The sequence below is a fragment of the Oncorhynchus clarkii genome, chromosome 7, assembly GCF_045791955.1.
Source record: "Oncorhynchus clarkii lewisi isolate Uvic-CL-2024 chromosome 7, UVic_Ocla_1.0, whole genome shotgun sequence".
Taxonomy (NCBI): Eukaryota; Metazoa; Chordata; class Actinopteri; order Salmoniformes; family Salmonidae; genus Oncorhynchus; species Oncorhynchus clarkii.
The window spans coordinates 51818150-51841539 of record NC_092153.1 but is presented as its reverse complement, the minus strand read 5'-3'; the positions used below and the strand labels follow the sequence as shown (position 1 = coordinate 51841539).

The window sequence follows — 23390 nt, the reverse complement described above, 5'->3', positions numbered from 1 at the left end:
TACTTATGAGCCCATTCCCAACAATGCAGAGTTAAAAAGTAAGAAAAAAACTTGCTAAATAAATTTAAATAATAAGGAAATAGTAACGTGATAAAATAACAACGAGGATATATACAAGGAGTACCAGTACCAAGTCATTGTGCAGGGGTACAAGGTAGTTGAGGTAATTGAGGTAATACAGTATGTAGGTAGAGGTAAAAGTGACTAGGCAATCATGATATAAAATAATCAGAGTAGCAGCAGCATCATGCAGCATCTTATGTGAAAGTGTGTGTTTTTTTTTTTTAAACGTTGATTCTGGTACTGTAGGGTACATGTGATGTAACCAAGCCCAACCAGTTTGGGTGAATGTTGTCTCATCAAACTATTCAAAGTAAGCTATCAAAGTATGTTATGGCACTTCTCAAGTGCATGAGAAACTTATCCACCTATTATTTCCCAGAGAGTGTCACAGCTTGAAGGAGAATTGAGAAACATTGGCACATCTCAAAAACCGTAAAACAGAGCATTTAGCTCACTGTAAACAACTTAGGGAGGAAGAAAATTCTTGATTTTAATAGAGGACTGAAATACTGAAATATGACTTCACGGCATCACAGCAGTTGTGGCAGACGCCTCTCGGGGCTGGGTAGAAATAAAACCAGTCACAGTCGACACACAGTAAAGCAATATATTCCTCACCATTCAACCTGTCAATCAGGATTAATGGTGTTTAAAAAAAAACTCCCTTCAGATCGCAGGTCTTTTTTTTCAACACTGCGGGGACGGGTAGTCAGAGCGCTATAAAGTAAGCTATCGGAGTCAGAGGCGGTAACGGCCAAGGATAGGAACACAACGCACTTGTTGTGTAGACGATTCAGTAGCGCATGCCTTCGGAGACACTCTCGCCTTCTTTAGGATAGTTGAAAAGTAACAGCGGACTACCGGTGTAATATGGTCATTAGTCAAAAATAATAGTTTGCCAATAAACTGAATAATCGATAAACATGCCAGAGCTCCGTATATTGACGCATTTCTGAGCTTGGGACATAATAGCCTAAATGTTATGAAACATTGACTTCAAGTGCTGCAGTTGGCTAGTTTGAGTTTGGTTTTAACCAGATATTTACCTAAAATCCGCTCTGCCAAGGACATCACGATTGGAGGATATCATACTTATATCAAACTTATATCGAAAAATTCAGAGCATTTAGGTTACTGTAAGAAGAAGGAACATGGATTTTAAGTGTTTGAGCTGTATAGTGTTTTTCCCCATACACATTGTCTACTACATATTGAAAGCAAGTGTGTACTTAATTTTACCAAGTAGACGAAGAACCCTGATCAAGGAGGTGGTCCTGATCACAGGCGGGGGACGAGGTATCGGTCGTCACCTGGCTCAGGAGTTTGCCAAGCAGGGGGCTAAAAAGGTAAATAAAACACATGCATGCGTTTAGTTTTTGCACTTTATTAATTGTATTATGCAACTTGTTGAGCATCAAACGTGATTAGGTTCACTCAACCTTGAGTAATATAAGCACTCCTAAAATAGACCTGTGCATGTTTTCATATCTTTTGAATTAGTATGCTCATTGATTAGGCTACATGGTTATAACGATAACTGAGTTGATACCCTGTAGCCAACCTCTGAGCGATACCTAGTATTTTTTATGCACACTTCTTTCCATAACTATTATTTGTATTGACGTATCCCGTATCCTCAATTTTGGCACAACAGAGACTATTATTTACAATGACAGCCCTACACTGGCCAAACCCTGACGATGCTGGGCCAATTGTGCAGCGCCCTATGGCTCCCAATCACGGCCGGTTGTAATACAGCCTGGATTTGAACCAGGGTGTCTGTAGTGACACCTCTAAACACAGAGATGCAGTGCCTTAGACCGCTGTGCCACTCAGGTCTGCAGAAGGGCAAAAGTCTCCCTCTGACCATTTGACCGCTGACTATTATAGTGACTCACGGAATGATTTCTGTTCAGCCAAAGCTCAGCCAAAGCTCAGAAAAAGGAGTTATGGCTTAACATTGATATTGGATGAGATCAAGCATCATTAATGTCCAGAATAAAGTTTTATTGTTGATGACTGCCAACAGGAGTGACCTTGATCAAGTGATAACATATCACTTCTATGGAATTGGGATTAACTTTTTCAACTTTCTGAAGAAACATGTTTAAAAGCTAATCACTTTATCCTCACAGGAGAAATGTTGTAGTCCTGCTGGGATTAGCAGAAAAACACCAACTGTGCCAAGTGCCTACACAAGACATCACATTGCCATAATAAAACACTGATTCAGATGTGTTTTTCAAGCAAACCAGCAAGGCAGAAACTTAACTTAACCTTAACCACACTGCTAACCATAATTCCTAACCCCAACCATAATTTAAGACCAAAAACACATTTTTGTTTTCATGAATTTTTACAATATAGCCAATTTTGACTTAGCAGCTGTCCTATCAAAGAAGAATTTCGCCCAGTTCTGCCTCCAGGACAAGACACATGACAATAAACGTCAACCTGCTACCTTACACTGAGTTTATTATTGAGGTGAAATTAAGCCCACAGAGGAAAATGGCATGTTTCAGCTGCCTCACCCATCCAAAACATGCATCCATCAGCCAAAGCTCTTATAAATAACCTGTTCCCACCCTCCTCCTTAACAAGAAACAGTCACTTATGCTTGAAATGCCCCAGTGACTACATTGACAGTCCCCGCCAGGCCGCCACTACTGGTCGGACTACCCACTATTCCAATTACAATACAAACATTACACAGCTGAGTGCATAGTGAGCCACCATAGTGTTCTGTTAGCTCTGAATTGTAATGGACAGAGTCTCAGACACACAGATGGAGACATAAGCATTATAACAATGATTCCATGTGAATACCACCAACCCACCCCACTTTATTTGTTTCATTATTATTTTTTTTACAAATTATTAAATAGCTAGTTGTATTTTCACCGATGCAACTTATAGGAATAATTATAGCTTTATGAATTGTCAGATGGAGCACCACATGTAGCAGCTTTTGCATATCCTTACATTATGTGTCCAAGCTAAAATATCCCATTTTAACTTTAAGTGCTTTGGCCTTGCTCTTCATCCTTCCATCAACATCTCCTCAGGGAACAACCCACAAAAAAGCTGTGGCTTTTAAAAGCTATAATTTGCAGCTGCACAACAAAGGAAGTCACCATTCTTGTCAGGACCCCATTGTTGGGTATTATCAAGGTGTGAAGGCTTTGAAAACAACACCTGCACTAATGTGCCTCACAATCACTCCCTGCCTAAGATATGCTAAAAAGAAGTAGGACATTCATCACAAATAACCTCTAGGATAGACTTTACCCCAGTTTGAGGTCCATTGTGATTGGCAGACGGAATTTCTCTATTCTCTCTAGTAGCTTTGGTGCTTTCACGGTAGGGAGTGCACTAGCCACAGCATTGATGAAAGAATGATGTGAGGTGAAAAGGAGAGACTGGTGAGAGGGGGATAGAGGGAGGTGAGAGGGGGAGTGAGGCCTTGTGTGTGTCGTCAAAAGAGCTGTTACAGAGTGAAGCACTAAAACAATAGACCACAGCAACTTCACAAAAGCTGAGCACCCAAGTTCAGAGAACAGAGAAAGAGGGAGGGGGCCTCTAACACAACCACAATAAATGTTTCAGATGTTGAAGCAACATATTCACATATGCTCTCAATGTACCCTATGCAATTCAAGTATATTTCACTGGCATCCCAAACCAGAAATCCCAAATCCCCTTGGTTAAAAATGTCAGCATGTAGAATTTAATAAGGTACTTAGTTGTGCATTTTGTTTTTGCGACTCAATTTGTGGATCATAATATTTTGAACATGTGGAGAAGAAAGTACAATTGAAGATAGTAAGAGATATTGGCATCGTTCTCAGCCCCGGCTACTCATTAGGAGAACTGGGAACATATGCCTCTACCCAGGTTGATAGTGGCTTTACACATTGCAAGCTCTATTGTGTGTGTGTGTGTGTGTGTGTGTGTGTGTGTGTGTGTGTGTGTGTGTGTGTGTGTGTGTGTGTGTGTGTGTGTGTGTGTGTGTGTGTGTGTGTGTGTGTGTGTGTGTGGAGGCGGGAAGCACACTGTTCCCAGCTGGGTATTGCCCTGCAACTGACCCTGTTGTCTCCGCACTAATTAGACAGCGGTAGGGCAGGCGACTGCCTCCTGAACTCCCTGTTTCCCCTCCCTGTTAGCCCCTATCCCCTATAACTGGTGTGAAGAAGAAGGTTCGTGCCCATCCTTGAACCCATTTTTTTCCTTGTGAAATATTATTGCGTTCTGTTATAGGGATGTGGATGAGGTCCACCACATCACCAGCTCATCATCATTGCACCCTGATACACCAACACTTGGCGATTTGCAAGACTTAATGTCTTGAATAAATCATGTCCTTGAACAGACCATCAATTTTACACAATTGGTGAATGTTGTTTAATCTAGTCAGATACGGCACCTCAGACAGAGTAATCACTGGTTTATCAGAGATACTTAGTCACTCGATGTGAGGGAATTTAGAATTCGTTTTCCGTAACACTTAGGCATTCTAAGCTGATAGCTCTAGATTTGGCCAGCCATTGTTTATCCTGAAGCCCCAGTGTGTTGGGACTGGCAGATAAGCATAATGAATTAAATAACAGGAGAGCACAGGGTGAGTGGTGATTTTTAATGAGAAATGTCAGGTTTGTTTGTTAGGATGAAATCCTATTAAAGGCTTTCAGTAATTTACCTAGACCCATCCGTTCACCTCTGCTGATTACTTAAATGGGCTGGCAAACGAAGCAAACAAAAAAGCAATCTAAAGAAACTCAAACAAAGACCCATCCAGTGGAAAGCCAAACATGTTTTACTCTTGGAACTTGATCAAAACTGCATATCATGCAGATTGTGACCCTCCCGTATCTCCCCCAAAGCAAACATTTAGCTTTACAGTTTTAATGCTCCCATTATGCAAGTAAACATAAGCCCATAGGGACTAGCATCATTAAAACATTGGTGGGATCTGAATACACTGTCACAGACAGCTGCCCTAGATGTAGTGTTGCAGTAAAACAAGACAGATAGCGGCAAAACATTCAGCAAGCTAGCTAAGCATGTTTAAGATGTTGAGATATACATTTACTATCCTCCTATTCATTCCTAAATAAATGAGTGGCTATAGCCTGGCTGTCTCTGTACTCTTTTCCATCAGGACAAGGATGTCACTGTGACCTCTGCTTGTGTTTGTTATCTTCCTTATCTACATGTAGAATTAAGATTTGTTTGTATTCACACAATATTGATATCATACTGTAAGGGTGTATGAAAGGCACGCACGCACGCACGCACGCACGCTCACACACACACACACACACACACACACACACACACACACACACACACACACACACACACACACACACACACACACACAGGATCACTTTCCAGAGGACTTTCTGCAAAAATATTAACCTTGGTCACTGGCAACCAGCCAAGCCCTACACTGGCCCCATCAGCACTTCACACACAAACTGTTTTCAGACTCCCTGACCAGAAATGACTGGGTTCATCTGCCCAACAGGCCGTGTAATCTCTTTGAGAATGTGTGTTTGAGAGATGAGGAGGGCTCACCCCCTGATTTCATTACCTTTCCCTGACCCCAAAGACTGACGGATCTAATTGCCCAATCGCTGCCCCCCACCTCCATCCTAGTCCATGTTCCCTGCTCAAATGACTGAGCTTAATTTACCCTCTCCAGGCTGATGAAGAGACGTTTCATTCACACTGCAACCCCACCCCCTTAATCTCACTCTGAAACTATTTGTTGCTTCTAAACATGGCCTCTCTGTTCTCTGAATGAAAGGAACATTTCAACCAAATTATCTCATCTCATCCTAGGGCCAAATGCTGCAAACATGAAATGTCTGTACACTTGTTGAGAGCATGTGTCATCGGCATAGTTGTTTGGCTTTGGCTACCCATGAAACGTATTTTAGCCATGTTTTCTCAGGATTTCGACAACAATAAGTGTACAGATAGCTGATTGTTGACTGATTGTTGAAAAGCAAAATATTACTATTCATTCAGCTGAGCTAATTGCTCATATTTTATTCAGAGCATATTACAATATTATGCAATTTTATAACCCTATTTTATAACCCTTGGCTAATGTTTACCCTCTACAGGTGATCCTGTGGGGCCGCACAGAGAAGTGTCTGAAAGAGACATGCGAAGAGATCTCCCAATTTGGAACAGAGTGCCACTACTTCCTGTGCGACGTGGCCAATCGGGAGGAAGTTTACAAGCAGGCCAAGGTGGTCAGGGAGAAGGTATGCTATTTAGATCTATTATAAATCCAATTTTTATCCACACATACAAAATATTGTTTGGAGCCAGTGAAACGCTCATGGGTCAATGTTTCTCTCACTGCTGTTACTCCTGTCTACAGAACTGGCAGGGATTCATTGTATTTTAATTCCTCTCCCCATCTGACATACAGTACCAGTCAAACGTTTGGACACCCCTACTCATTCCAGGGTTTTTCATTATTTGTACTATTTTCTACATTGCAGAATAATAGTGAAGACATCACAACTATGAAATAACACATATGGAATCATGTAGTAACGAAAAACGTGCTAAACAAATCAATATATATTTTATATCATTCAAAGTAGACTTGATGACAGCTTTGCACACTATTGGCGTTCTCTCATGCCTTTCAATTAACACTTGTGCCATACAGGTTACAAACTAAATGGAAAGAGATTTCTGATGTACCAATTCCATGGCACATGGAGAAAAAAAACTACACGTGATTAAACACTTCGAGTTTTTAATGTAAATTATTATATACAATTCTTGCCACCAACAGAATGCTATATATATGGGGCATACAACATTCTCAGCTCTATATATTTTGCTGCAAAGAGACAGAATCAATAGATCATTTATTCTGGTATTGCCCCTATGTAGCTTGTTTCTGGTCACAGGTTAAGGAATGGTTAAAACATTTGGAAAGCCATAGTCAGTCAATAAATAATACTCATAGGAAAGGTTTTCATTTTTTACCCCTTTTTCTCCACAATTCCGTGGTATCCAATTGGTAGTTACAGTCTTGTCTCATCGCTGCAACTCCCATACGAACTTGGGAGAGACGAAGGTCAAGAGCCATGCGTCCTCCGAAACACGACCCAACCAAGTCGCACTGCTTCTTGACACAATGTCCGCTTAACCTGGAAGCCAGCCACACCAATGTGTCGGAGGAAACACCGTACACCCGGCAACCACGTCAGCTTGCGTGCGCCTGGCCCGCCACATTAGACAGGTTAAAAATTATATAAAACATCACAGCACAATTGAAATATATATGGCACATGGAAACCAAGCGAGGGTGGTCTATGGTGATAGGTAGGATTGGCTGAGAGTGGCTGAGGGGTGGGATTAAAGCGCTTATGTTTGGTAATGTATTATTTTTATTCAACTACTTTATATAAAAGTAACATGTATATAAAATGTGTATTCAAAATGTGCATGCAAAATATGTAAATGTAAAATGTATGTACAGTTGAAGTCGAAAGTTTACATACACCTTAGCCAAATACATTTAAACTCAGTTTTTCACAATTCCTAACATTTAATCCAAGTAAAAATGCCCTTTCTTAGGTCAGTTAGGATCACCTCTTTATTTTAAGAATGTGAAATGTCAGAATAATAGTAGAGAGAATGATTTATTTCAGCTTTTATTTATTTCATCACATTCCCAGTCGGTCAGAAGTTTCCATACACTCAATTAGTATTTGGTAGCATTGCCTTTAAATTGTTTAACTTGGGTCAAACATTTCAGGTAGCCTTCCACAAGCTTCCCACAATAAGTTGGGGGAATTTTTGCCCATTCCTCCTGACAGAGCTGGTGTAACTGTGTCAGGTTTGTAGGCCTCCTTGCTCGTACTCGCTTTTTTTCAGTTCTGTACACAAATTGTCTATAGGATTGAGGTCAGGGCTTTGTGATGGCCACTCCAATTCATTGACTTTGTTGTCCTTAGGCCATTTTGCCACAACTTTGGAAGTATACTTGGGGTCATTGTCCATTTGGAAGACCCATTTGCGACCAAGCTTTAACTTCCTGACTGATGTCTTGGGATGTTGCCTCAATATAATATCATAATTTTCCTACCTCATGATGCCATCTATTTTGTGAAGTGCACCAGTCCCTCCTGCAGCAAAGCACCCCCACAACATGATACTGCCACCCCCGTGCTTCACGATTGGGATGGTGTTCTTCGGCTTGCAAGAATCCCCCTTTTTCCTCCAAACATAGCGATGGTCATTATGGACATTTCTCCAAAAATTACGAACTTTGTCCCGATGTGCAATTCCAATCCGTAGTCTGGCTGTTTTATGGAGGTTTTGAAGCAGTGGCTTCTTCCTTGCTGAGCGGCCTTTCAGGTTATGTCGATATAGGACTAGTTTTTCTGTGGATATAGATACTTTTGTACCTGTTTCCTCCAGCATCTTCACAAGGTCCTTTGCTGTTGATCTGTGATTGATTTGCACTTTTCGCATCAAAGTACATTTGTCTCTAGGAGACCGAACGTGTCTCCTTCCTGAGCGGTATGATGGCTGCATGGTCCCATGCAGATGAACGTGGTACATTCAGGCGTTTGGAATTGCTCCCAAGGATGAACCAGACTTGTGGAGGTCTACTATTTTTGTGGCTGATTTCTATTGATTTTCCCATGATGTCAAGCAAAGAGGCACTGAGTTTGAAGGTAGGCCTTGAAATACATACAGGCACTCCTCCAATTGACTCAAATGATGTCAATTAGCCTACCAAAAGGTTCTAAAGACATGACATCGATGTCCTAGCTGACTTGCCAAAACTATAGTTTGTTAACAATACATTTGTGGAGTGGTTGAAAAATGAGTTTTAATGACTCCAACCTAAGTGTATGTAAACTTCCGACTTCAACTGTATATGTAGCAGAAAAGCTGTAAAAAAACTAAAAGATATTTGTCCTCCGAGGAGGAGCAAAAAAATATTTTTTAAATAAGGTGTGCCTTTTTAAAAGTTCATTTGTGGAATTTCTTTGCTTAATGCATTTCAGCCAATCAGTTGTGTTGTGACAAGAAGATAGCCCTATTTGGTCAAAGACAAAATCCATATTATGGCAAGAACAGTTCAAATAAGCAAAAAAAAAACGACAGTCCATCATTACTTTAAAACATCAAGGTCAGTCAATCTGAAAAATGTCAAAAACTTTGAAAGTTTCTTCAAGTGCAGTCGCCAAAACCATCAAGCGCTATGATGAATCTGGCTCTCATGAGGACCCCCACAGGAAAATAAGATTGCTGCAAAGAAACCACTACTAAAGGACACCAATAAGAAGAAAATATGTGCTTTGGCCAAGAAACACGAGCAATGGACATTAAAAGGTGGAAATATGTCCTTTGGACTGATGAGTCCAAATTTGAGATTTTTGATTCCAACCGCCGTGTCTTTGTGAGACGCAGAGTAGGTGAGCGGATGATCTCCGAATGTGTGGTTCCCACCGTAAAGCATTGAAGAGGTGGTGTGCGGGTGTTTTGCTAGCGACACTGTCTGTGATTTATTCAAGGCACACTTAACCAGCATGGCTATCACAGCATTTTTAAACCATATGCCATCCCATCTGGTTTGTGCGTAGTGGGACTATCATTTTGTTTTTTGACAGGACAATGACCCAAATACACCTCCAGGATGTGTAAGGGCTATTTGACCAAGAAGGAGAGTGAGGGAGTGCTGCATCAGATGACCTAGCCTCCGCAATCACCCGACCTCAACCCAATTGAGATGGTGTGGGATGAGTTGGATCGCAGAGTGAATGAAAAGCAGCCAACAAGTGCTCAGCATATGTGGGATCTCCTTCCAGGATTTTGGAAAAGCATTCCTCATGAAGCTGATTGAGAGAATGCCAAGCGTGTGCAAAGCTGTAATCAAGGCAAGGGGTGGCTACTTTGAGAATCTCAAATATAAAATATATTTTGATTTGTTTAGCACTTTTTTGCTTACTAAATGGTTCCACATGTGTTTTTTCATAGTTTTGATATCTTCACTATTATTCTACACTGTAGAAAAAAGTAGAAATTATGAAAAACCCTTGAGAATGAGTAGGCGTGTCCAAACTTATGACTGGTACTGTATGATTCACCTCAATTACAATGTCAAGATGTCAATGTCAAGATAATAATATGACTGTCAGCTCTACCACATAACTTCACATGAAAAGAAAGTAGGTAGAAAAAAAAAAAGTTTTGTTTCTGACATTTGTTTTGTTATTATTTTTACAGGTGGGAGACGTTACGATCCTGGTGAATAACGCTGCAGTGGTCCATGGGAAAAGTCTGATGGACAGCGACGATGACTGTCTTTTGAAATCTCAACATATCAACACAATGGGACAGTTCTGGGTAAGTGTTGTGAAGGTTTAGGAAGAGAGGTGCGTGCTTCCTTACAGTTAGATCAAACTTATCATTCTCCAAAAGTGCTTTTATTGGCCAATGTCCCTTCGTGTCGGTCTCAGGTTAATTTACAGGAGTGTTGGGGTATTTCCAAATTATAGGCTTACTGCTTCAGCCCCTAGGTAGAACATCAGAGGGCCTCTGAAACCTATAGCAGTCTCTGTTTGAATAGAGATCCAACTTTCAGGTTGCATAAATGCAATCATCAGCTACAAAAAATGTGAAACTCAATATGTGGCTCCACTTGGGCCTGTTTCCTCTGTGTCTCTTTTCCATGTGTATAACTGTACATTTTCCCCAATGCCCCCTCCCACCCCCCCTTCTTCTCCCTCATCCAGACTACAAAGGCCTTCCTGCCACGGATGCTGGAGCTCCAGCACGGCCACGTGGTCTGTATAAACTCCATCCTGTCCCAGTCGCCCATCCCTGGGGCCATCGACTACTGTACCTCCAAGGCCTCCTCCCTGGCCTTCATGGAGAGCCTGACTCTAGGCCTGCTGGACTGTCCCGGAGTGGGCTGCACCACCGTTCTCCCCTTCCACACCAACACTGAGATGTTCCAGGGCATGAGAGTCAGGTGAGCAAGCCTACGACATGGTTCTTCACAATCTAGTTTAGATTACACCACCACTACTGCTATGCACCATTTTCTACATGCATGTATTGTAGTTACTGTAAAGCTAATATCTCTGGGTTTTCTGGTCCTGTAGGTTTCCAGCGCTCTTCCCTCCCCTCAAGCCAGAGACAGTTGCTGAAAGGACTGTGGATGCAGTCAGAACTAACACAGCCTACGTTTACATGCCCTGGACCATGCATGCTCTCGTTGTCCTCAAAAGGTAATGTCTCATATCATTTTGGCCTATTTAAAGTACATACAGTTGAAGTCAGAAGGTTACATACACTTAGGTTTGTGTCCTTAAACTTGTTTTACAACCACTCCCCAAATTTCTTGTTAACAAACTATAGTTTTGGCAAGTTGGTTAGGACATCTACTTTGTGCATGACACAAGTAATTTTTCCAACAATTGTTTACAGACAGATTATTTCACTTATAACTCACTGTATCACAATTCCAGTGGGTCAGAAGTTTACATACACTAAGTTGACTGTGCCTTTAAACAGCTTAGAAAATTCCAGAAAATTATGTCATGGCTTTAGAGGCTTCTGATAGGCTAATTGACATAATTTGAGTCAATTGGAGGTGTACCTGTGGATGTATTTCAAGGCTTACCTTCAAACTCAGTGCCTCTTTGCTTGACATCATGGGAAAATCAAAAGAAATCAGCCAAGACCTCAGAAAAAAAACTCCACAAGTCTGGTTCATCCTTGGGAGCAATTTCCAAACGCCTGAAGGTACCACGTTCATCTGTACAAACAATAGTACACAAGTATAAACACCGTGGGACCGTCATACCGCTCAGGAAGGAGACACTTTCTGTGTCCTAGAGATGAACGTACTTTGGTGCGAAAAGTGCAAATCAATCCCAGAACAACAGCAAAGGACCTTGTGAAGATGCTAGAGGAAACAGGTACAAAAGTATCTATATCCACAGTAAAATGAGTCCTATATCGACATAACCTGAAAGGCCGCTCAGCAAGGAAGAAGCCACTGCTCCAAAACCGCCATAAAACAGCCAGACTACGGATTGCAACTGCACATGGACAAAGATTGCACTTTTTGGAGAAATGTCCTCTGGTCTATTGAAACAAAAATAGAACTGTTTTGCCATAATGACCATTGTTATGTTTGGATGAAAAAGGGGAAGGCTTGCAAGCCAAAGAACACCATCCCAACCGTGAAGCACGGGGGTGGCAGCATCATGTTGTGGGGGTGCTTTGCCGCAGAAGGGACTGGTGCACTTCACAAAATAGATGGCATCATGAGGTAGGAAAATTATGATGATATATTGAGGCAACATCTCAAGACATCAGTCAGGAAGTTAAAGCTTGGTCGCAAATGGGTCTTCCAAATGGACAATGACCCCAAGCACAATTCCAAATGGCTTAAGGACTACAAAGTCAAGGTATTGGAGTGGCCATCACAAAACCATGAACTCAATCCTATAGAAAATTTGTGGGCAGAACTGAAAAAAAGCGAGTGCGGGCAAGGAGGCCTACAAACCTGACTCAGTTACACTAGCTCTGTCAGGAGGAATGGGCAAAAATTCACCCATCTTGTTCTGGGAAGCTTGTGGAAGGCTACCTGAAACGTTTGACCCAAGTTAAATAATTTAAAGGCAATGGTACCAAATACTAATTGAGTGTATGTAAACTTCTGACCCACTGTGAATGTGATGAAAGGAAAGCTGAAATAAATCATTCTCTCTACTATTATTCTGACATTTAACATTCTTAAAATAAAGTGGTGATCCTATCTGACCCGAAGACAGGGAATTTTTTACTAGGGTTAAATGTCAGGAATTGTGAAAAACTGAGTTTAAATGTATTTGGCTAAGGTGTATGTAAACTTCCTACTTCAACTGTACATGTCTTTCACTCATATGTAACCTCCTATCTCTTTACTGTCTCTACACCCTAGCTTCATGCCACAAGCTGCTCTTGAAGAGATCCACAAGTTCTCTGGAAGCTATACCTGCATGAATACATTCAAGGGGAGGACATAAAATCAAATTATCCTGAATGTCAATACATATCAGAGGAACCTCACTAAGTCTGGAGGATGTTGAAGGGAAGTATCCATGGGCTACAGGACATTGGGAAACAATGGATGCCCTTTGAAAGTATGCAGGAAGGTGTCTTGGAGACTTTAGCGTACTGTAGATGGTTGCTCCGACGGGGTAGATTTCACTTACACGCTGCTGGAACTTATCCTGGTATCTCTTTCTTGATCTCCTGTGTGTAGTTGGACGGACTAAATACCATTCACACATTGAGCAGAAGCCATGCAAAACTAGTCTGGATAAACAGCAGTTTTTCTTTCAAGTCTGTTTTTTATTATCCTTTGTTTTCTACCAATCATGTGTCTTTGAATGGAATCACATTAATAAATTGATGTTACAGACAACCAAAGTGTCTCTTTGTTCACATAGACTGGCGAATGTCTAGTGAGTCGTCAACACAGCAGAGCTAACCAGATGAAATGATAGAGAATGATAACACAGTTATGCCAAACAGCAAATGAGCAACATTCATTGGAAGGCAAAACAGAGCCGTACACTGTTAACTTCTACATTGTAAAGTAGGTTAGGTCTGGAATCCAATCCAAAACAATGCTATAGTGCGCTTGACATTTTACATTGTATTTAAGAGCTGCATTGTCGACTTGCCACTCGGATTGAATCACGGCTCAAGTTGTTACATGCTGGAAAAAGGTTATTCATGAAACCATTAGATGTTTTATTGAGTAAGCTAAAACATGGTTCAAAAGGCCTTGCAACATGTATTCCTGAGATCATCAAAGATAACCTGTCCAAATTACAGTATATGTGGTGTGGGGGAATACCTGATTTAGAAGAATGACTTTAATGATTAATGAATGGGCCTTGCTTCTGACTTTCACATACTGTATCATAGCATCAGAGGAAGAATGTACAGTTAGATTTCCACTCCTTGCTATGAGAGATAAACTTCACCCACTTAATGAAGTGATCTATAGTGTACAGATCTAGAGACCCAGAGCTGTGTTGTTGTGACATACCCTATGTCTGAGCACAAGTCAAGGCAAGCACACACTAACAGCCCCAGGCCAACCAATAAGAGATGACTGTAAAAACGGGAATAGTGTCTGCCCTTTGGCTGCCAGACAAGACTCATAAACATTCATTTGAATCCAAGCGAACCATAAATGCCCTCCTGTGCGCTCACGATAGGGCCGCTCATTGTGATCACTAGGTGACCCACACCAGGCTGGATAGAGGGAGAAAGGATGTGCTCTGCTGGGAGAGAACCTTAGCCTCTGTTAAGGGCCTGTTTTTCATTCCCTGAGTGGGCTATAGCTGTTGCAAAAGAGGAGGGAGAAGATAGAGGCATGTTGAGACAGAACTAGGTCGATGAGGGAGCCATGTAGTGCAAGTATGGTGGAAGAGGAGGGCTGAAATGGCTTGAGTCTCACGGGGCAGGTTCAGAGCAAGGTTAGCCAAATAGTGGATAAATCAGGAGGGGAGACAGAGGGGGGGCTTGGAAAGACACACACACTCTCTCTGAGCTTGATGGACCAGGTGGAAGCAGAGGGTTGACTAGGGTTGGGGTGTTGATGCATAGAGAGAGATTGAGAGAATTACAGTACATGTTACACTATTTGATTGACCTCATCCAGAATAACTCTACACTTATGACATTCTGGCCTGAAGTAACCAAAGAAATAGGATGCAGAGCTTTGTAAAGTTACTAAAGTTTCAGTAATAGTAACAGATTTGAGCTGATGAAGAATTCAGCGCAGCAATTGTCTTAGATTCAAATCAAGACAATAGCTGTTTTGTGTTACTGACTCTACGTTTGTTTATTCCATGTGTAACTCTGTGTTGTTGTTTTTGTCTCACTGCTTTGCTTTATCTTGGCCAGGCCAGTTGGACATGAGAACTTGTACTCAACTGGCCTACCTGGTTAACTAAAGGTGAAATAAAAAAATTAAAAGTTTCAATCGAAGACAGATATAGTCCACTGTCCTCTCTTTCCCAACCTTCTCCCCCATCAGCAATTAGGAACTATTGTTGTATTGATCTTCAATTAACTGTAATAATCTACCACATTTGTGCTTCACTTTAAAGCTGCAAGCCTAAGTGTACTTTCCTATATGATTTCCAAGCGTTTGGAATCCCAACAGAAGGGCTTGGAAAGTCCCCCTCCAATGATCCATTAAATATGTTATAGGCCCTAGGATCTGGAGTCCATTTAGCTGGTTTTGCAGTGATGCCGAACGCATGTAAAATTCTGGGCAGTGGAGGATTCTGTCGTCTCTCACTTCCCATAATCTCATGGATCCCCTGACTCTGACTTTCCTGGCTGTAGGTTCCTCACAGCCACCCCCCCAAAAAAACTTCTGATAAGTGCTAGGAGTACAATGAGGAATGGAATTATCCTGCAATAAATATTCTGACTCAATGCAGTCATTGTATTCCAATGAGAGAAACAAATGTCTCAGATATGTCCCAAAATAGGAGGACCAAGAGTGCATTCATTGTATTACTTGCTGCACTGCCTTATCCTATTTCTCTGTTCGTTTTTGTTAGCATTCTTGCCTCTCTGATGCTATGTTCATCCATCAAGAGGCAGGTTGGTTGTGTGATAAAAGGTTCAGTACTAACCCCCAGCAAGGGGCCGACCTCCAGCCTCGGTTGGCCTGTCAAACAATAAGAAATATTGAGCAGCAGGTTAGAGGTCAAAGGACCAGTGAGCTCAGAGGGTGTCGAAGGCCAGTAAATGCCTTTGGTTATAGCTGTGGCCGAACACACACGCTGTGGCCAAACTGTTTGTGTACGCTGAAGGTGACCTGGCCAGCCACTCTGACAGTAATCAAGCAACTATACAGCTCCATGATGGTCAAATGTGAGTGATTTCCATTGCTTTACTACTTCATATACTACCTAACATTGATTGATATTTGCAATTACTGAGTTTTTAATTTAAAAAAATCCAAATCTTAAAGTATTTTCTTGATACTACTAAGTGACTGAAAAGTGTAGCAATTCAATACTAAAAGACGTACTGAGTACACTCTTAGAAATATAAGTCATATCTAGAACCTAAAAGGGTTCTTTGGCTGTCCCCATAGGAGAACCCTGTGAAGAACCCTTTTTGGTTCCAGTCATAACTATTTTGGTTCCAGGTAGAACCTTTTTGGGTTCTATGTAGAGCCCTTTCCACAAGGGTTCTATTGTACATGGAACCCAAAAGAGTTCTGCCTGGGACCAAAAAGGGTTCTCCTATGGCGAGAGCTGAAAAACACTTTTGGAACCATTTTTTCTAAGAGTGTAGTGCAATTCATTATTGGCTGTTGGCCATACAAAGCCCTACTGGTCTCCCAACAAACTGTGCAGAACACCATATCTTCATATGATTTTTTTTTTTGGGGGGGGGGGGGGTTTGGAGCCACACTGCAAACTTCCTCTCCTCTTATCTCTTGTTTTTCATGAAGGTTTATTTCTGGAACAGCTTATCACGTGGGCATATCTGATCAGGAACAGCAACATTGTCACAGAGATCACAGAGAGCGCCGTGCCCAGCTGACAAGGAATTGCATAACGGAGTCTCGACTCACTTTCAAGCGTCTCTGTGTTGAAACAGTCTGGCATGAAAGACCTGGGTTCGGTCAATCAATGTTTGTGATTTGTTTCAGTTTTTCTACCCTAACGTTGGATGGAATTTGTTAATCTTTCCTGATATTAGCTAAAGGCATGATCATCTTAAGGTCAAACTGAGAGGGGACTGGTGTGCGTGTGTCTTTGAATGTTATGCTTTTGAACATTGACAGTTAACTGGAGAAAGTGGGAGGTAAACGCTCAGGGGCAAACAAAGCAAAGCCTTGGCAAACTGTTGGAGGGAAGGGTGTGTGTAGGTGAAACACAGTTCACACTGTGTGAATGGGCCGGGGATATTTATAAAGCCCACCAGGCATCACGTCAGGAGGCTAGGCTGAAAAATGTTGTTCCCAGATGGACCGTCTCAGGCAGATTCTTTATTACTGAACTGCTTCCTTATATACTGAAACAACAATATAAACTCAACATGTAAAGTGTTGGTCCCATGTTACATGAGCCAAAATAAAAGATCCCTGAAATGTTCCATGCGCACTAAAAGCCTATTTCTCTCAAATGTTATGCAGAAATGTGTATACGTCCCTGTTAGTAAGCATTTCTCCTTTTCCAAGATAATCCATCTGACGTGGATATATTCTTGATATGTAGCATATCAAGAAGCTAATGAAACAGCATGATCATTACACAGGTGCACCTTGTGGTGGGGACAATAAAAGGTCACTCTAAAATGTGTAGTTTTGTCACATAACACAATGCCACAAGTAGCTGACTGTAGGAATGTCCAACAGAGCTATTGCCAGAGAATGTCATGTTTATTTCTATACCATAAGCCACATCCAACATCCCTTTAGAGAATTTGGCTGTACATTCGACCGGCCTTAAAACCGCAGACCACGTGTAACCACACCATCCCAGGACCTCCTCATCTGGCTTCTTCACCTGAAGCATCATCTGAGGAGGGGGAAAAGCTCTTTTGTGGTGATAAACTCATTCTTATTTGCTGGGCCTGACTCCCCAGTAAGTGGGCCTTTACCCTTCCAAGCCCACCCATGGCTGCACCCCTGCCCAGTCATGTGAAATCCATAGATTAGGACCTAATTGTAACTCAGTAAAATCTTTGAAATCGTTGCATGTTGCATTTATATTTTTTGTTCAGTATAGGTTACGCAAAGGTGCACAGAATCAGTTTACTCTACTGTCAGATCAGCCTCAGATCAGCTTCTCCCTGCTGCCCTGCTAGCAGCCTGCCTTGATCAAGGTGAATCACAAGTGGGTCAAAGGGAGGAGGATACAGTCTTTACCACAGGGCCCTGGGCAAAAGCAGGGACCATCTTAAAAAGCTTATGCACTCACTCTCTCTCCAAATCACGGCAGCCAAGTCACGACTGAGTGAGACACCAGATGTGAACTTTTGTGTGGACTTTTTTGGCCATTTGTTACTATTAACAGGAACGTTTGATGGAATAAATATCTCATTTTCTGGACTTACATAAAAAGGTGGTATAGTCAAACTGCACTTTTATTGCTGACTTGGCATGGAAAACCTGTTAATCCATGCCAAGGCAATATTCCATCAACAAGGGCCTCTCACGTCCACGGCCTAAGCACTAGTCATGTGACCAGGGTTTGGAGGCGGCCTCTGTGAACTACACCTGAACCCAGCTAAATGGAAACAGCCCAAATACACAGAGTGCGTCATGATGAAAGCATTTCCCCAGAGAGCTGTTTGCTGGTGTTTTGAGGAGTGGATGTGGGTTATCAAGCAGTGCAGGACAGAAGAATAGCTCTTTCCCAGAGGAGTGAGTAGCTAAGATAGCTGTCTAGGCAGCAATATCACTGTGGACAAACACAGTAATTATAGAGGTGATAATCAAACCACTCTGATCACTTTGGTACATAACCTTCCCTCCTTTTTCGCCACTGGCTCTGGACTTCTCCAATTGTTGGATTTGGACAGTCCACGTTGTTGCACATGGCAGCAGCTCCTACTTCACATTGGTTAGGCTAGCATTTCCACACCCCCTTCAAATATTTATTACCTTTATTTAACTAGGCAAGTCAGTTAAGAACAAATTCTTATTTTCATTGATGGTCTAGGAACAGTGGGTTAACACTCTAGTTCAGGGGCAGAATTACAGATTTTTACCTTGTCAGCTCGGGGATTCAATCTTGCAACCTTCTAAATACTAGTCCAACGCTCTAACCACTAGGCTACCTGCTGCCCCAAATACTGACAGAGAGGATAGGGTAGGAGAACGAGAAGTCTACCAGACAGCTGAACATGTATCGGGCATCAAACAGGAAAATGGAATCCCCACGTGGATATAAATTGTTCTCCAAAAACCTTGCACTAACAAATGTACAAAACGTATAAGTTTGTGCTTTAAAGAACACCCACACAAAGACTGAGAGCTTACAAAGTGTGGGTGGTGTAAACAGAGCATCCTCCTACACATGGTGGACCACTGACAGTGGAGGTGGTACAGTCATTTGTGAAAATGCTTGTGAACACATAATGCACATGTACATGCACGCCCGCACACGGCTCGACACACACACACACACACACACACACACACACACACACACACACACACACACACACACACACACACACACACACACACACACACACACACACACACACACACAAACACACATGGGTCTTTTCACCAATTCGGTGCCTTTTGAGAAATGTAACTTGGTAAAAAATTACTTGTCAATTCACCTAATTTTAACATTCTGTCTTAACGAGCACATTTTCAACTTCATAAAGAACATGTATTCCCATCTCTAGAGGTTAAACACAAATTACTATATTAAGTGCCTATTAAGTATCAAATAAAGTAACAGGGTTGACTGTAACAGGATTGACAATTTCATCTTAAATCAGCCATAGGGGGAATGTTAGCTTGATGTGTGTAACAGGAAGTGGCATTTGTATGCAAGCTTCACAAAAAATATCAAAGGCTTAATTAAAATATCTATGGGGAACAGGGTTGACATGTTATTCTTGAACCACTCAGTTTTCCACCAACCACCAGAACATGACCAAAATGAGTAAATAAAATAAAAAATACAATTTTATTTGTGACATGCGCCGAATACAACAGGTGTAAACCTTAATGTGAAATGCTTACTTACAAGCCATTTACTAAATGAACTAAAGTAAAAAATGTAATAAAAAGTAACACAATAACATAACAATCATTTCTATAATTCTATATACAGGGGGTACCAGTACCAAGTCAATCAGCGGGGGTACAGGTTAGTCGAGGTCATTTGTACTTGTAGGGGTAAAGTGACTATGCATAGACAATAAGAGTTGCAGCAGTGTACAAACAAAAGGTGGGAGGTGTCAATGTAAATAGTCTGGGTGGTATTTGATTAATACTAGTGAAGACATCAAAACTATGAAATAGCACATATGGAACATTGTAGTAACCAAAAAAGTGTAAAACAAATTGAGACTGACATGCAGGGACATTGGCCAATAAAAGCACTTTTGGAGAATGATGAGATTCCTTGCAACTGTAAGGAAGCACGCACCTCTCTTCCTTAACCTCTTGGATCTCTAGGGGCGCTATTTCATTTTTGGATAAAAAACGTTCCCGTTTTAAGCGCAATATTTTGTCACGAAAAGATGCTCGACTATGCATATTATTGACCGTTTTGAAAAGAAAACACTCTGAAGTTTCAGAATCTGCAAAGATATTGTCTGTAAGTGCCCTAGAACTCATTCTACAGGCGAAACCAAGATGATACGTCAACCAGGAAATGAGCAGAATCTCTGAAGCTCTGTTTTCCATTGTCTCCTTATATGGCTGTGATTGCGCAAGAAATGAGCCTACACTTTCTGTCGTTTCCCCAAGGTGTTTGCAGCATTGTGACGTATTTGTAGGCATATCATTGGAAGATTGACCATAAGAGACTACATTTTCCAAGTGTCCGCCTGGTGTCCCTGCGTCGAAATTGGAGCGCAAAGCCAGGTGCAATTATTTTTCCATTTGAGAGCAAGGAGAAACCAGGCTTCCACGAAGGATATATCATCGAAGAGATATGTGGAAAAACACCTTGAGGATTGATTCTAAACCACGTTTGCCATGTTTCAGTCGATATTATGGAGTTAGTTTGGAAAAAAGTTCGCGTTTTGAGGGCTGAATTTTCTTTTTTTTTTTTTTGGTAGCCAAATGTGATGTACAAAACGGAGCTATTTCTAATACACAAAGAATCTTTTTGGAAAAACTGAGCATCTGCTATCTAACTGAGAGTCTCCTCATTGAAAACATCAGAAGTTCTTCAAAGGTAAGTTATTTTATTTGAAGGCTTTACTTGTTTTTGTGATAGTTGCCTGCTAAATGCTAACGCTAATGCTAACGCTAAATGCTACGCTAGCTAGCTACTGTTACACAAATGATTGTTTTCCTATGGTTGAAAAGCATATTTTGAAAATCTGAGATGACAGTGTTGTTAACAAAAGGCTAAGCTTGAGAGATAGCATATTTATTTCATTTCATTTGCGATTTTCATGAATAGTTAACGTTGCGTTATGGTAATGAGCTTAGGTCTATAAATAGAATCCCGGATCCGGGTTTGGTCGTCGCAACAGGTTAACATCAACAACACTTACCCAGAACTGCCTTGTGTTGATGTGTTGAGATTTCAAAAGAAAGTAATTGTCGCATCAGACTTTTCCCATGGACCACTGCAGCGTTATTCATCAGGATCGTTACATCTCCCACCTGGAAAAATAACAAAACAAATGTCAGGAACAAGACTGACATTTTTTTATTAAGAGGATTTATCCACTTTTTTCTACCTACTATCTTTTCATGTGATGTCATGTGGTAGAACTGACAGTCATATTCAACACGCTTATCTTATCTTATCCTGACATTGCAATTGAGGTGTAATCTATACAGTACCAGTCATAAGTTTGGACACGCCTACTCATTTAAGAGTTTTTCTTTATTTCTACTAAACTCAGCTAAAAAGAAATGTTCACTCACTGTCAACTGCGTTTATTTTCAGCAAACTTAACATGTGTAAATATTTGTATGAGCATAACAAGATTCCACAACTGAGTCATAAACTGAACAAGTTCCACAGACATGTGACTAACAGAAATGGAATAATGTGTCCCTTAAAAAAAGGGGGGGAGGGGTCAAAATCAAAAGTAACAGTCAGTATCTGGTGTGGCCACCAGCTGCATTAAGTATTGCAGTGCATCTCCTCCTCATGGACTGCACCGGATTTTCCAGTTCTTGCTGTTAGATGTTACCCCACTCTTCCACCAAGGCACCTGCAACTTCCCAGACATTTCTGGGGGGAATGGCCCTAGCCCTCACCCTCCGATCCAACAGGTCCTAGACGTGCTCAATGGGATTGAGATCCGGGCTCTTCGCTGGCCATGGCAGAACACTGACATTCCTGTCTTGCAGGAAATCACACACAGAACGAGCAGTATGGCTGGTGGCATTGTCATGCAGGAGGGTCATGTCAGGATGAGCCTGCAGGAAGGATACCACATGAGGGGGGAGGATGTCTTCCCTGTTACGCACAACGTTGAGATTGCCTGCAATGACAGTAACCTCAGTCCGATGATGCTGTGACACAGCGTTCCAGACCATGACGGACCCTCCACTTCCAAATTGATCCCGCTCCAGAGTACAGGCCTCGGCGTTATGTTCATTCCTTCGACAATAAACGCGAATCCGACCATCACCCCTTGTGAAACAAAACCGCGACTCATCAGTGAAGAGGACCCTTTCCCAGTCCCGTCTGATCCAGCGACAGTGAGTTTGTGCCCTTAGGCGACGTTGTTGCCGGTGATGTCTGGTGAGGACCTGCCTTACAACAGGCCTACAAGCCCTCAGTCCAGCCTCTCTCAGTCTATTGCGGACAGTCTGAGCACTGATGGAGGGATTGTGCGTTCCTGGTGTAACTCGGGCAGTTGTTGTCGCCATCCTGTACCTGTCCCGCAGGTGTGATGTTCGGATGTACCGATACTGTGCAGGTGTTGTTACACATGTTCTGCCACTGTGAGGACGATCAGCTGTCCGTCTTATCTCCCTGTAGCTCTGTCTTAGGCGTCTCGCAGTACAGACATTGCAATTTATTGCCATGGCCACATCTGCAGTCCTCATGCCTCCTTGCAGCATGCCTAAGCCACATTCACGCAGATGAGCAGGGACCCTGGGCATCTTTTTTTTGTGTTTTTCAGAGTCAGTAGAAAGGCCTCTTTAGTGTCCTAAGTTTTCATAACTGTGACCTTAATTGCCTACCGTCTGTAAGCTGTTAGTGTCTTAACAGGTGTGCCTTGTTAAAAGTTAATTTGTGGAATTTATTTCCTTCTTCATGCATTTGAGCCAGTCAGTTGTGTAGTGACAAAGTAGGGGTGGTATACAGAAGATAGCCCTATTTGGTAAAAGACAAAGTCCAAATTATGGCAAGAACAGCTCAAATAAGCAAAGAGAAATGACAGTCCATCTTTACTTTAAGACATGAGGGTCAGTCAATTTGGAACATTTCAAGAAGTGCAGTCGCGAAAACCGTCAAGCGCTATGATGAATCTGGCTCTCATGAGGAACGCCACAGGAAAGGAAGAACCCAGAGTTACCTCTGCTGCAGAGGATAAGTTCATTAGAGTTATCAGCTTCAGAAATT

General features: G+C 41.8%; 1 protein-coding gene across 1 annotated transcript; it reads left to right on the top strand.

The window, feature by feature from the left end:
* The first annotated feature begins 755 nt into the window (after positions 1-755).
* LOC139414303 (short-chain dehydrogenase/reductase 3-like) lies at positions 756-15120 on the top strand. Its single transcript, XM_071162220.1, has 6 exons — positions 756-1409; positions 6195-6338; positions 10339-10458; positions 10848-11086; positions 11220-11345; positions 13049-15120. The coding sequence occupies exons 1-6, from the start codon at positions 1215-1217 to the stop codon at positions 13131-13133; spliced, it is 909 nt and encodes a 302-aa protein (XP_071018321.1). The 5' UTR covers positions 756-1214; the 3' UTR covers positions 13134-15120.
* The last annotated feature ends 8270 nt before the right edge of the window (positions 15121-23390 follow it).

Excerpts from the sequence above, each read along its gene's own strand:
- LOC139414303 (XM_071162220.1), top strand. The coding sequence starts at position 1,215 with ATGGATTTTAAGTGTTTGAGCTGTATAGTGTTTTTCCCCATACACATT. Across the intron at positions 10,459-10,847 it reads ACACAATGGGACAGTTCTGG|ACTACAAAGGCCTTCCTGCC; the intron begins GTAAGTGTTGTG and ends TCCCTCATCCAG. Across the intron at positions 11,087-11,219 it reads TTCCAGGGCATGAGAGTCAG|GTTTCCAGCGCTCTTCCCTC; the intron begins GTGAGCAAGCCT and ends CTGGTCCTGTAG.